At 48.2% G+C, this 13,642-nt stretch overlaps 1 protein-coding gene across 7 annotated transcripts in view; it reads left to right on the top strand.

Annotated features, from left to right (window-relative positions):
• Positions 1–13,642, top strand: part of SORL1 (sortilin related receptor 1) — a 179,571-nt gene that overhangs the window by 18,418 nt on the left and 147,511 nt on the right. For 6 of the 7 annotated variants that reach the window (XR_002517258.2, XM_021926639.2, XM_021926638.2 and 3 more), the window contains exon 3: positions 8,232–8,357. Coding sequence is in view for 6 of the 7 variants with exons in the window: in XM_021926639.2 (XP_021782331.1) it covers positions 8,232–8,357 (126 nt within the window). In the remaining variant the exon portion in view is untranslated. Of the gene's footprint in view, positions 1–8,231; positions 8,358–10,544; positions 11,968–12,699; positions 12,835–13,642 lie in introns of those variants that run through there. The other variant, XM_009187524.4, reaches the window with a different exon arrangement.

The following is a 13,642-nucleotide window of genomic DNA, read 5'->3' as shown; positions in this document are numbered from 1 at the left end:
CTGTAGCTGGGTATTTATGATGTTTAGTAGGTTAGGTACTTTGAAGACACAAGATGCCAAGGGTTACAAACTCAAAGGCCTATGGGAGGCCAGGCAGGTAAAGGATAGGAGTGAAACCCCTTCAAGTTTACAACACTCTTTTTTTTTTGGAGTTGGGATCTGACTCTGTTGCCCAGGTTGGGGTACAGTAGTGTGATCTTGGCTCACTGCAACCTTCGCCTCCTGGGCTCAAGCCATCTTCCCACCCATTCAGCCTCCCGAGTAGCAGGAACTACAGGTGCACACCAGCATGGCTGGCTAATTTTTGTACTTATATATATTTTTTGGTAGGGATGGAGTTTATGCCATGTTGCCTAGGCTGGTCTTGAACCCCTGGGCTCAAACGATCCGCCTGCCTCAGCCTCCCAAATTGTTGAGACTACAGGTGTGAGCCACCATGCCTGGCCATAACAACTCTACCTCCTCAAAGAAATATGGTTTCTCCCATTTTTCTTGAAGTCTGTGGCCTTCTTGGACAATATATGTCATTTCTACTTTTGATGGAGATGCAGATTCAAGAAGCATTCTCCCGTATCTAAATTTGAACGTAGTAATGGATACTCGGTTCCCGTGTTGGAGAGACGTGGGGAAGGGGAAGGGCCTTTGAGGACCTGGAGAAGCATGCTTCTGAGGAGCGTTGCTCATCAGCTGCAGGCTCTGGTTGCCGTGCAGAATGCAGGGCCCAGTGTTGCCAGATCTTCTGGTTTTCCAGAGGAACCCTGAGGTCTGGAGTTTCATGTGAAAACTGCTGAGTCTTACAAGTTGGCAGCCAGTGTATAGTTTCTACAAACACCGCGCGAGCCAAGTGAAACACACGTAAGGGCCAAAGCTGGCCCCACGGCTGGTCCCAGGTCTGCGGCCTGTGCTCCGGATTCCTCCTTGTGGGAAAAAAGGAGCAGACCCTGCCTCAACCTGGGATCTGATGCTGTGGCAGTGCGAGGCTGTGGATGGAACACCATGCTTTACAGCTTCAGTCACCCTGCATTCTGGCCGGGGGAACCTTCTGATGAATTTGCCAGCACTTTCACATCAGCCTTAGGGATACATTTATAATTCTCGGATGCGGATTTGGTCTCTGCGAGGTGCCTCTCTGTGTATCCGCCGTCTGGGTTGGGTGTGTTGAGAAGCAGGCGATGGGAAGTTGTCTCAGGGGACTGTTTCCAGGGAGTTGAATGAGGGCAGCCACAGACAGGGGAGACAGAAGGGCTGGCTGTCAGGATGCATGGCTTTGCCCAGGGTGGGTTCTGAGCCGTGTGTGTGGGAGACCACCGCTGCTGAAGGCCAGTCTGGGTGTAGTGCTCTGGGGCAGGGCTAGACTTGTTTGGGGCAATGACTTTGGCCCGTTTATAAATGTGATTAGGTTTTGCAGGTTACAGCTGTGGCCACCACAGACAGCTATGTCTGAATGCCTTTGGTGGCCGGGTGTGGTGGCCTGCTCCTGTAGCCCCAGCTACTCAGCAGGCTAAGGCGGGAGGATCCTTTGAGCCAAGGAGTTTGAAGCTGCGGTGACCTATCGTCGTGCCACTGTACTTCAGCCTGAGTGACAGCGAGACCCTCTCTCTAGAAAAAATAAAACAAAAAATAGGAAAGAAGGCCTTTGGGCCCGTGAAACTCTTCATAGGCACCTGTGTGTAGCCACTGCCCATGGGCATCCCTCCTGGGCACAGGAGATAGATGTACTGTGCTGTATTGTGTTGAGAAATCCTTCTTGGAATTTTTATGCATTTAAAAAAACTCTTAATCCAGACACCATTTTTTTGTGAGGTAGGCAAAGACCTTAAGCATTGTTTTACAGTTTTGCTGGACAAACAGGAGCCAAGAGTTGTAAAGAGACTTGCATGAGGTCACTCAGCGTGTCAGTGGGAAAGTTGGGGCTGATGAGACTCAAGGCCCAGTCATGTGCTTAGTGTGCAAAGATGTGGTGTTAGTCAGGTGACCAACTTGTCTGGGTTTTAGCACTGAAAGCCCCACATCCTGGGATCCTCCCTTAGTTCTGAGTCAACCAGGATGGTTTGTCACCTGAGTATTGCCAGTCGATTGAAACCCAACTCTTGCTCTCTCTGTATATCTAGGTGTGTCTGACTAACAGCCCATTGAACATTTGAAGTGGGATACACTATTGTGGAATGAAATGGGAGATAGAGCCGAGGTAGACAGATCACCTGAGGTCGGGAGTTTGAGACCAGCCTGACCAACATGGAGAAACCCCATCTCTACTAAAAGTGCAAAATTAGCCGGGCTTGGTGGTGCATGCCTGTAATTCCAGCTACTCGGGAGGCTGAGGCAGGAGAATCACCTGAACCTGGGAGGTGGAGGTTGCGGTGAGCTGAGATTGCGCCGTTGCACTCCAGCCTGAGCAAGAAGAGCGAAAACTCTGTCTCAAAGAAATGGGAGATAGATTAAATGGGAAGGAAACGCAATGGCCAAAGTTAATAAGTAGGGTTGGCAGAAATGGCCTTCCTCTGTATACAAACTGTGTTAAAGGATTGTCAGATGCAACTGAGATGCCTGATGTAAAAAGTTAATGTGAAAAGAATGATGACTCAGAGGCAGGAGTTGGGGTAATAACAATCCAAATTCTCTTTAAAGAAGACTGAGCTTGGGTGGGGCGCGGTGGCTCAAGCCTGTAATCCCAGCACTTTGGGAGGCCGAGACGGGCGGATCACGAGGTCAGGAGATCGAGACCATCCTGGCTAACACGGTGAAACCCCGTCTCTACTAAAAAATACAAAAAAAACTAGCCGGGCGAGGTGGCGGGCACCTGTAATCCCAGCTACTTGGGAGGCTGAGACAGGAGAATGGCATAAATCCGGGAGGCGGAGCTTGCAGTGAGCTGAGATCCGGCCACTGCACTCCAGTCTGGGCGACAGAGCAAGACTCAATCAAAAAAAAAAAAAAAGAAGACTGAGCTTGGTTTGTAAGGTCCCATCAGCAGTCCAGAAGGGAAAGAACCTAAACAAATCAGGAACTGTGTGGGTGTTGGTGAGCAGCCAAGGTCATGCATATTCAGTATCTAAAAAGGAATGGCTCTGGAAGCTGGAATCCAGAAAGCCTTGCTCTTAAACAGGGGGGGAAAAAATGAATCATTTTCCACTGATGAAGTTGAAGCCAGTGTGGTTCCATGAAGAGAACGGCTCCTGCAGGACCCGTCTGTCCCGTGATAAATCGACAAAAGAAACAATACATGTTTATCTCAACTTTTCCTAACTCTTTGTTTCTGCTCTCTCATGATGTATTTTACAAAGTACTAGGTTTACAAAGTGCTCAGGTACAACATAATTGGCTGAAGAGCTGTCCAGTGGTACAGTCCACCAGAAGATCAGAATCAACCAGGGGCTGGGTGAGGTGTGGCTCATGCCTGTAATCCTAGCACTTTGGAAGGCCGAGGTGGGTGGATCATTTGAGGCCAGGAGTTCGAGACCAGCCCGGCCAACATGGTGAAACCCCGACTCTACTAAAAATACAAAAAATTAGCCAGGCATGGTGGCACAAGCCTGTCATGCCAGCTACTCAGGAGGCTGAGGTAGGAGAATCACTTGAATCCGGGAGGTGGAGGTTGCAGTGAGCTGTGATTGTGCCACTGCACTCCAGCCTGGGTGACAGAGTGAGACCCTGTCTCAAAAAAAACCAAAAAAACAAAAAAAAGAAAGCAAAGAGTCAACCAGGGAATATATTGTGCATGACAGGACTTGCTGCCCTTGTCCCTAGAGCAGTGTGACATTATGATTGTGCCCCTCAGGATTGACTGGGAAACAGTGTCAGGTCTTGCTAACTAACAGCGGGAGGCTGATGTCTGGCTGAGCACAGGCTCTGAAATCAGAACACCTGGGCTGGAATCCCGGCTGTGCCGTTCATTAGCAATCTGACCTTGGGCCAGGTGATGTACCTTCTCTTGTCCTCCTCTGTCACTGAGATAGTGCTTGTTAAACCTTGCTACCCAAAGTGTGGTTGTGGTCTGTGGATCAGCCCTTGGGGATTTTCTGGGAGCTGGTTAGAAAAGAATCTCAGGTCCTGCCTGGACTTCTGGACTCAGAACCTGCACTTGTCCAGTGTCTTGCTGGGGCCGGGGGGCGGGGGTGGGGGAGTGGAGGGGGGGCAGTCTGTGGGCATATTACAGTTTGAGAACATTGCTGTAAAGTACTTAGAACAGTGCCAGATGTGGGGATGTTTTCTGTACATTTTAGCCGTCATCTGTTTCTCCCCTTTCTCTCCCTCCTCTTTATTATTATGTAGTTTTGAAGTACAAGGGAAAGAATTTAAAATCACTCACTTTGAAGGACCATCTTTGTACGTAGAAACTGGGGGCAGTTTAGTAACTCCTCCCCTCTGCTATTTTGCTCTTTAGGGAGTAGCATCATACTGAGGTCAGAGGGGACTAATTAGTGCAGAAATCCTGTCTGGATGAAAAACCAACAAGAAGCACAAGATGAGCGAGTCCAGGGTGTTCTCTCAAATTCACCTGGAGATCGTATTGGACCGTGAGTCAGCAGCATGGTGCTGCCATGAAGACAAGACAGCTAGAAAGGAACGCGCAAGTCAGGGTGCGGTGTGGAGGCCACGGAGCCACCAATCCGCTTGAGCTAACTGCACACTGGCAGAGGCCTTTTCTGGGCTGTTCAATGTGGAGGAAGGTAGAGAACTGTGCACCAGCCTTAAGCATTGTCCTTGTTCTATGGAGCTTATAGTCTATGCTAATTAAATAGAAATAAGAATTGAGGGATGGGCGCGGAGGCTCATGCTTGTAATCCTAGCAGTTTGGGAAGCTGAGGTGGGCAGATTGTTTGAGCTCAGGAATTGGAGACCAGCCTAGGAAACCCCGTCTCTAAAAAAAAAAAATACAAAAAATTAGCTGGGCGTGGTGGCGCCTGCCTGTAATCCCAGCTACCCAGGAGGCTGAGGTGGGAGGATTGCTTGATCCCGGGAGGTCAAGGCTGCAGTGAGCTGTGCTTGTGCCACTGCGCTCCAGCCTGAGTCATAGAGCAAGACCCTGTCTCGTCAAAAAAAGAGAAAGAAATAAGAATTATGAAGGTAGGATAAAAATGTCATGTTGGAATTTTTCAACCTAGCCAAGAGAAGGAAAGTTGATGAGCGGTTCAGGATGGCCTTCAGGCATAGGATGGACTTGCTTTTTCACTTCTATGAGTAGAAGACCCAAAGAGATGGATTTTTGTTTATAGGTGAGAATTAGGGAAGAGCTCTTTGATAGTGAAGGTGGTTTTACCTCCATGTGCATGATGGCAGCAGCATGGCTGAGAATCTCAGGGAGGCTCCCTACTTTTTAATGTGGGTCTTCTCTCTCTGCTGGCCAGCACGCCTTCCAGTGCTTGGCCTGTAGACTTGGTATAAGACCTTCCTACTTAGCAGAGAAACGTTAAGATGGAGAAGAGAACATTCTCCTAGAGGTAACTTGTTGGAGTAGAAAGACAACTGGACGTGGAATTGGAAGAAACTGCCATAGTTTTGTCTCTTCCTAGTGGTATGACCTGGGGCTGGCCATTCACTTCTGGGAATCTTAGTTTTTGTGTGTCTCTTAAATGGAAATCTCTTAGTGACTCACTGATTCATTCAATTCATTCTTTTCTATTCATTTATTTATCACATTTGTTTACTTGCTCTTTGGTTTATAATGATATTTATTCATCCTAGAAATCTTTGTTGAGTGCCTGCTATGCCCCAGGTACACTGAAAGAGACAAAGGTGCGACTAACTCCGGTTTTTCAGATGAAGAGAGAGAATGTTTGTAAAGGAGTATTGCATACTGAAAAATGCTACCTTAATGTAAACTATCACCTTCGTGCCCCTGAAGAAATACATAGGGGGTCATCAAATTATGGGATGTCAGAGCTGGAAGGGGCCTTAGTTCCCTTCCTGAGAAGCCATTATTTTGCTCCATGTCATGTTTGAACCTAACTAGGACACTAATGTCCATTCTTGGCCAGCAGAATGGAAGTGAGAAAGTGCTACTTCGTCATTTTACCCACTCAGATTATCTGTGAACTCTCAGCCTGCACAATTTCTGAAGCTGCTTTTGTGGCAGCCCCTTACTGTGTATCTGGTAGTTGGGAACACATACTGTGTGTTCTAATAGCTTCCTCCACTGTGACCCAGATAAAGGCAGAGGCTCTGTCTTGGCTTCTTCTAACCTTAACATCTAGTAAGTATTAAAGACCTGCATGTGCTCTCTGTTCCCTTTCTATATATCTTGTGTTTACATAGGGCATTGTTTACAGACGTTTACATGTTTACATGCCCGTGGTGTCTAAACACTATGTCTTTTATTAGTCTTTGTCTGGTATCTAGACAATATCTGGCTCACATGGAACCCTCAAAACATGTTTGCTGATGACTCAGACAAACAAGGATGGGAATACACTGTGCTCTACTTTGAACACCTGCCCCTCCCTCCCTCCTGCCTCCCTGCCTCCCTTCCTTCTTTCCTTCCTCGCTCTGTCACCCAGGCTGGAGTACAATGGTGTGATCACGGCTCACTGTGGCCTGAAACTCCTGGGCTCAAGTGATCTTCCCACCTCAGCTTCCCAACTCACTGGGAATACAGGCTCAAACCACTATACGCTCAAACCACCAAGCCAGGCTAATTTTTATATTTTTTGTAGTTATAAGGTCTCACTCTGTTGCCCAGGCTGGTCTCAAACTCCTGGCCTCAAGCCATCCTCCCACCCCAGTCTCCCAAAGTGCTGGGGTTACAGGCATGAGCCACTACTCATGGCCTCATTTGTCTTTAATGCTCATCCTAATCCCCTTTTCCATGAATCATTTGAAAAATAACTAAGTTATTATTAATATATTCACCTATCAGGCTTGTTTTTAACCCAGTGATTATATTAATTATTTCACATCTCACAGGTAGGTATGAAACATCTGAGACCTTCATTCTCCTAGTTGTTACCTGCGGTGATAATGGCCTTCAGGCAGCTTAGGTCAGAATTCCACTCTGCTACTTACTTTCTGTGTTACTTTGGCAGGGGACTAACCTCATGAGCCCGTGATGTCTTATCTGTAAAACAATTTTAATAATTGCACTTGCCATGCAGGGCCGTTGTGAGTTACCGGAGCTCATTCATTTGAAGAGGTTGGTACTTTATCTTCACATGGTGAGCACTCACGGAATGACAAACATTCTTATGTTTTGTCACTGTGATTACTGCATAGCCAGAAACTGGGGTGCAATAGAGAAGCAAATACGATTGGCACCCTCGTGGATTCTGCTGCTGTTACCGTCTCCAGTGCTACAGAGTCATAAAACACTAGCGCTCCCAGTATTTTCACGTCACTCAGCACTCTTTCATTTCCATCTCTTGGGCTACGTGGTAGAGACCTGTGAGAGTTTTCTTCTCTTTTGTATGGAATGCTGTACAAACAGAACTTCCCAGCAGAAGAATGAAGAATTAGATGCGTTTTGGGCACCGTTCAACAGATGACAAAGCAAATCCTCTACTCCATTCCCCTCAGCTAGCCACATTCTCCCTGCCTCTGGATGTAATTTGTTAAACACTTAACTCAGCCCTGGTGAGGAGGTTATTACTGTTTCTATCATTCGTCTCCTGCTCCAGGGACTTGCCATGACCTCAGAAAAGAGACTTGTGTATTCCAGGCAGTGGGGACTGCAGGGGCCCCATGCTTTCTGCCCCCACATGCTTGGGGACAGACATAGAGGTGCCCTGCCTCACCTTTGTGGGTTATCTGGTAACATCTGTCATTTCCTATCAGGCAACTAATGGGAGCCAGGTTCAGGATCCAGGATGGGATGTTTGAAAGACATCTTTGTGGCCGGGCGTGGTGGCTCACACCTGTAATCCCAGCACTTTGGGAGGCCGAGGCAGGTGGATCATGAGATCAAGAGATCGAGACCATCTTGGCCAACATGGTGAAACCCCATCTCTACTGAAAATACCAAAAAACAAAACAAAACAAAACAAAACAAAACTTAGTAGTGGCAGTACTTAGGCGTAGTGGCAGGTGCCTGTAATCCCAGCTACTTGGGAGGCTGAGGCAGGAGAATCGCTTGAACCCGGGAGGCGGAGGTTGCAGTGAGCCGAGATCGCGCCATTGCACTTCAACCTGGGCAAAAAGAGTGAAACTCTGTCTCCAAAAAAAAAAAAAAAAAAAAAGAGATCTTTCTTTTTGCTAGTTTCTCACCAACTCTTTTTCTTCTCCTTGTCTCTATATTCCAGGTATACGTGTCTTACGACTATGGAAAATCATTCAAGAAAATTTCAGAGAAGTTAAACTTTGGCGTGGGAAATAGGAGTGAAGCTGTGATTGCCCAGTTCTACCACAGCCCTGCGGACAACAAGCGGGTAAGGAAGCGGCCATCCCGCCTGTCCTGACTTCATGGGACTGGGTTTTGGGAAGGTTGCCGCACTTAAGAGGGTGCTAGGAGATGGCGTTGTCTGTGATCTTTGCAGCATGACTGATGGCTAGTGAGGTTTTGTGCTAACCTGGGCATTTGTGACAGACTGCTGTTCTCAGGGTGGGTCTCTGCACAATCAGGCAGGCCAAGTACTGGTCAGGCAGGATTTCTAGACAAACAATGGCAGGCTAAACCACAGAAAATCAGCCAACCATTATAATACCTTGCCTGACTCGCAGATGGCAAAAATGTTTCCCAGGCACACTGAGAATAACCTTGCAGTCTAATTCATGTTTTCCAAGACACTATCAGTGTGTCTGCTTGCGTGCTTATGTGTGCTTATATGCGAGTGTGTGCATGTGCGTGCTTGTGTGCGTGTGGGTACCTGTGTGTGTGTGCTTGTGTGCGTGTAGGTACTTGTGCGCATGTAGGTACCTGCGTGTGTGTGCGTAGGCACGTATGGGTACCTGTGTGCATGCGTTGGTACCCGTGTGCGTGTGGGGGTACCTGTGTGCATGCATTGGTACCTGTGTGCATGCATTGGTACCCGTGTGCATGTGCGTGTGGGGATACCTGTGTGCATGCATTGGTACCCGTGTGCGTGTGCGTGTGGGGGTACCTGTGTGCATGCATTGGTACCTGTGTGCGTGTGCGTGTGGGGGTACCTGTGAGCACATGTGGGTACCTGTGTGCGTGTGTTGGTGCACCCCTCTTCCCCCTGCCTTTGAACCTGTACTGACGTGGAAAAGAAAACCAAGGCAGCAGATATTGCTATGCCTCCTGCTTTGTTTTCCCAGCTGGCTGGCCCTGGGGCCTTTGTTTCTTCAGTTAGGCAATTTGATTTGAGGAAGCACTGACCCTGGGCCCCCGGGGAGGTGGAGGTAGGAGGGCAGGAACCCGGCAGCCGGCAAGGCTTTCCTGCTGGTTGGGTAGCTCTTAGCTCGGAGAATTGTATTTCATTGCTTTCTTCCCCACTCTGTGTTACCTTGTTTGTTTCCAGGCCAGATCTTCTAGGGAAAGACCCTTAGTAGAAAAACTAAGAGAAACTTTCTAGTAGCAGAGGCTTTCTGCTCCAGAAAGCAACCAGCAAGCAAGATCTACAGGGTCCTACTTCCAGTCCCTAGTGCTGGCTTCTCAGGTTGCTTGAGGTCTCTTAGCAAGGGCTGCATTCAAAATCTTTAGCAACTGGTGTGGCTTAGGCACTGACCAATCAGAACAAATCCTGTCCGGAGGAGGCTGGGTCCTGGACGTCCCCTGCTGGGCCATGCATTAACTTTTGAGTTGCTGAATTTCAGGGAGGTCCTGGGGAAGGGACCAGGCCATGGGAAGTATTGTGGGTGTAGGCTTAGGGAGGGTCACTTAAGGGTTTCAGGGCAGCGGCTGTTGACCAGGTGGTACAGAACAGTTGTTTTTTAACAACTGGAATGGTCATTACTGGTACATACTTGTTAAAATATCAGCTCTGCCTGATGATCTCAGAGTGGAGTGGCAGTTAGGAGCAAACTTCCCTTTCTTACCTGACTCCAGGGTGACAAGAGTAATTTTTTCCTCTGAGATGAAAAGCAAGGAGGTGGTGTTGGAGAGAAATGGCCCCATAAACGGGTCAGCCAGCCTTTGTGTCCCTCTGCCTCACTGCACAGTGTGACCCGGAGTCCTGGCCCCTGGGACTCCCACAGGGAGGTAGGGCCCGCTGCTTGCCTTGCCTTTGGCTCCTCCATGAGGCGAGGAGCCCTGTCCAGGGTCCGGCTCCTAGCTGCCTCTTCTGTGGATGGATCCACATGCACCCCACCTCTCAAGAACCGAATTACACCTGCTGATGTGTTGTACGCTTGGAACTGCAGAGTGGATTTTGTGTTCTCACACAAAAATAATGATGAGAGGGAAAGCATTTGTTAATTAGTCAGATTTAACCATTACACAACGTATGTATGTTTTTAAACATTATACTCTACACGATAAATATGTATAATAGTATGACAATTTAAATAATTAAATTTGAAAAAAGACTAATCAAATATTATCATAAGTAATGATAAAAGCCACAATTTCTTTTGCACCAGGCTAATAACACCTGGATTTCTCAATGTATTAGGTTGTACTTATCTGATGGTGATGATGATTACTATATTTACACATTGTCTCAGAGCTTACTCTTGCAGAGGTTGTGGCCCTCAAAAATGCCTTGTTGCCCCTCTGGAATCTTTCTTTTCAGCTTCATCTACTCCTCCTCACCTCCTGCTGTGGTGCACAGATGTCTATGGGCAGGCTCCATCTCCTCCTCCCCAGTTTCTCCCATAGTGCACAGTTATCTATAGGCAGGCTCCATCTCCTCCTCCCCGCTCCTCCCCTAGTACACAGATGTCTATAGGCAGGCTCTATCTCCTCCTCCCCAGCTCCCACTGTGGTCCACAGATGTCTATAGGCAGCCTCCATCTCCTCCACCCCAGCACCTCCCCTAGTGCACAGATGTCTATAGGCAGGCTCCATCTCCTCTTCCCCAGCTTCTTCCTTACTGCACAGATGCCTTTAGGTAGGTTCCGACTTCCTTCCTGCTCGTTGTGGGTTGTGATGAGCAGCTGCTAAGGTCACAAGTCTGAAGAGTCAGAAGACAAGGACAGATGATGTTTTGGACTTGGAGGAGGAGGGCTGGTGCAGGCAGAGGACCGGGGCTTTGGAAGCACTGGATCTGGAGAAGGAGCAGAGCTGGGGCCGTGGTGTTTGGGGCAAGAGCAAGGGGAGACTGGAGGGCGATTGCAATAAAGGAGTTTAGGTGCTGCACAGTGGAATAGGGGTGACATGTTTGCAGCCCAAGTGCTGTGTACCTTTGAGTGGTGCGTCTTAGATTCTCATGGGTGGATATTCTTTGGAGTTGGTGGGGATGGAGAAGTCAGGAGAAAAAAGGCTGCCTTCTTGGAGAATTTGTTGACGGTTGGACCTCAGGCCTGGAACAGGCTGAGTGGGTGAGGGGGGCAGCATTCTGTCTAGATAGTTTCGAATTCCCCAGAGAAGGCTGCTCCTCACACCCCACCAGACTCTCAGGAAGGAAATGATGACTCTTAACAGTGCTGATTGCTTTTGTTGCTTTTGCCTTTGTCCCCTGAAAGGCAAATTGCCCCACCAGACCTACCACTTCCTGAGAAGAATCACACAAGGCTGGGTGCCTTGCTGTCAACAGCAGGGCGCTCCGCCTAGGCAAATCACCCAGGTGAAAATGTGAGCTGCCAAGGAGCGTTTGAAATGGTTGAAATGAATGTTAGCGGCTGCTCGGCAAGGTTAAGATGTCAGGGAAGGGCAGTGTGGATGTCCAGGAGTGTGGGTGCCTGTGGAAGGGGAGAGAAGGTGCTAGCACAGCATCCAGCTGCAGTCCGAAGGCTTTGCCTTGTGATGGAGATGGTGCCTGTGGGTCCATGTGAGTTTTGGGTCTATTTTTGCATTAGCCAGCAGTCCCACTTCCTTCTTGGTCTCCTGTGTGCTGCCCTGAACCATTGTGCAGTGCTGGCCACGTGGCAGTTCCACCAACATTGTGGGGCCTCTGAGATCGCTCAGACAGTATTGAAGTAAGTCTGGTGCTGTTACTTGCTTGCTTATTAATTTTTTAAAAAATAGAGACAGGGTCTTACTCTGCCATACAGCCCGGAGTGCAGTGGCACAATCATAGCTCACTGTAACCTCAAATTCCTGGACTCAGGGGATCCTCCTGTCTTAGCCTCCCCAGTAGCTGTGACTACAGGCCAGCGCCACTGCATATCCGGGGCTTTTTAAAAAAGGCCACTGAATGTACAGTTAGGGCTCACGGCGTCAGCCTCGGCAGAAGCAAGAGCCAGTCCTGCCTTTTTCCAGGCAGAGGTTGGTCCTAGGTAAAATGTAATTCCCATCTTTTGCAGGGATGTTCCTTCGTTGCCTTCCCTTCCCTTCCTCCTCTCATGGGACTCTTGGTTTCTCCACTTGAAACTGGAGAAAGTCACTTATGCTAATAGACTGTGGATACATTCACTAGCTTAGTTTGTTTTCTTTCCAGAGGTGTTTGTATTTTCAGAGGAAACAGCTTTAAACCAAAGGAGGAAGCTCCTCTGGAATATTAAGTTACTGCAAACAGGGTTGAGAGATTGGGGTACACAAAGGCACTCCTGAAATTGCATAGTTTTGGAAGCACCTTGTAGGTCAGCTCTTGGTCAGTCTGTAGGTTTGACTTCCAGTAAACTGGACAGCCAGGCAGCACAGGGACTTAAAAGCCAGGGTGAAATACCGTGTCTTCCTAACATGTGCGTATGTGACCCTTTATATCACAGCATGAGGTACCAGGTGCTCAAGTGATGAATGTAACCTACAAATAATAGAGCTAGGGGAATCAAATGAGGTTGGATCATAGAAGTCAAGTCTTCGTGGGATTAGATACGAGCTTCAAGGATGGGCGTGTGACCCCGGTAAGTAGAGCAGAGCTGGCAGGAGCCCTCAAGCGGGAGAAGGGCGTCAGCAGAGACTGCAAAGTGCTAAAATGTGGTTTCTGTGCAGGATGGCGAGGAGATTCACTTCTCAGTGGTGAAGAGTTTGTACTGAGCTGCTGTACAATGTCAAACAGGCCCCTGTCTGAAGATGGAGATTATCTTTTGCTCTGCGGGCTGAAGGGAGCTAGGAAAGAGTGTTTGAGTAGGGGTGTAAATGAATAGTGTGCTTTAGGGATATGTGTCTTCTGGCAATATTCATGACTTTCCCTTTTAGCAGGGAAAGATTAGAGAAGAGTCTAGAAAGGGAACTATTGTAGCAGTGCAGGCATGAAGTCGCTCTGTCACTCAACCAAACCTAGTATCACCCTCTAAGTATTTCATTTAGGCCCTGGAAGACATAAGGATGAAGAAAACCCATTGCCTGCCTCCAGTTTGCTTAGTCTCTAGTAAAGATGTGGGCCATGCCAATAGCACTGAGAGGAAAAAGGAAGGCACGCATTTTGAGAAAGATTTTAAAGGAAAACAAAACAGGTTTGGTGGCTGATAGAGACTGAGGGCCAAAGGGAAGGATTGGAGTAGAACCTATCTCTGCTTGTAAGTAGTGGGGCTGGGAGAAGGCATAGCAGGGAGGGGACTTGGGACGTGGGGTGGGAGAATTGGGTTTTATTGGGAAAGTTTTGAAGAACTCAAGTTTTGTGTATAGTAAAATATCTTGGCCCATCAAAAGTGGAGAGGGTGAGAAGGTAAACAAAAATGGAATCTCTGTAAGAAGTCAGGGTTAGACTGT

The sequence above is a fragment of the Papio anubis genome, chromosome 12, assembly GCF_008728515.1.
Source record: "Papio anubis isolate 15944 chromosome 12, Panubis1.0, whole genome shotgun sequence".
In the NCBI taxonomy this organism is placed as follows: domain Eukaryota; kingdom Metazoa; phylum Chordata; class Mammalia; order Primates; family Cercopithecidae; genus Papio; species Papio anubis.
The sequence above is the reverse complement of the archived record's forward strand: the minus strand, read 5'-3'. Positions and strand labels throughout refer to the sequence as shown.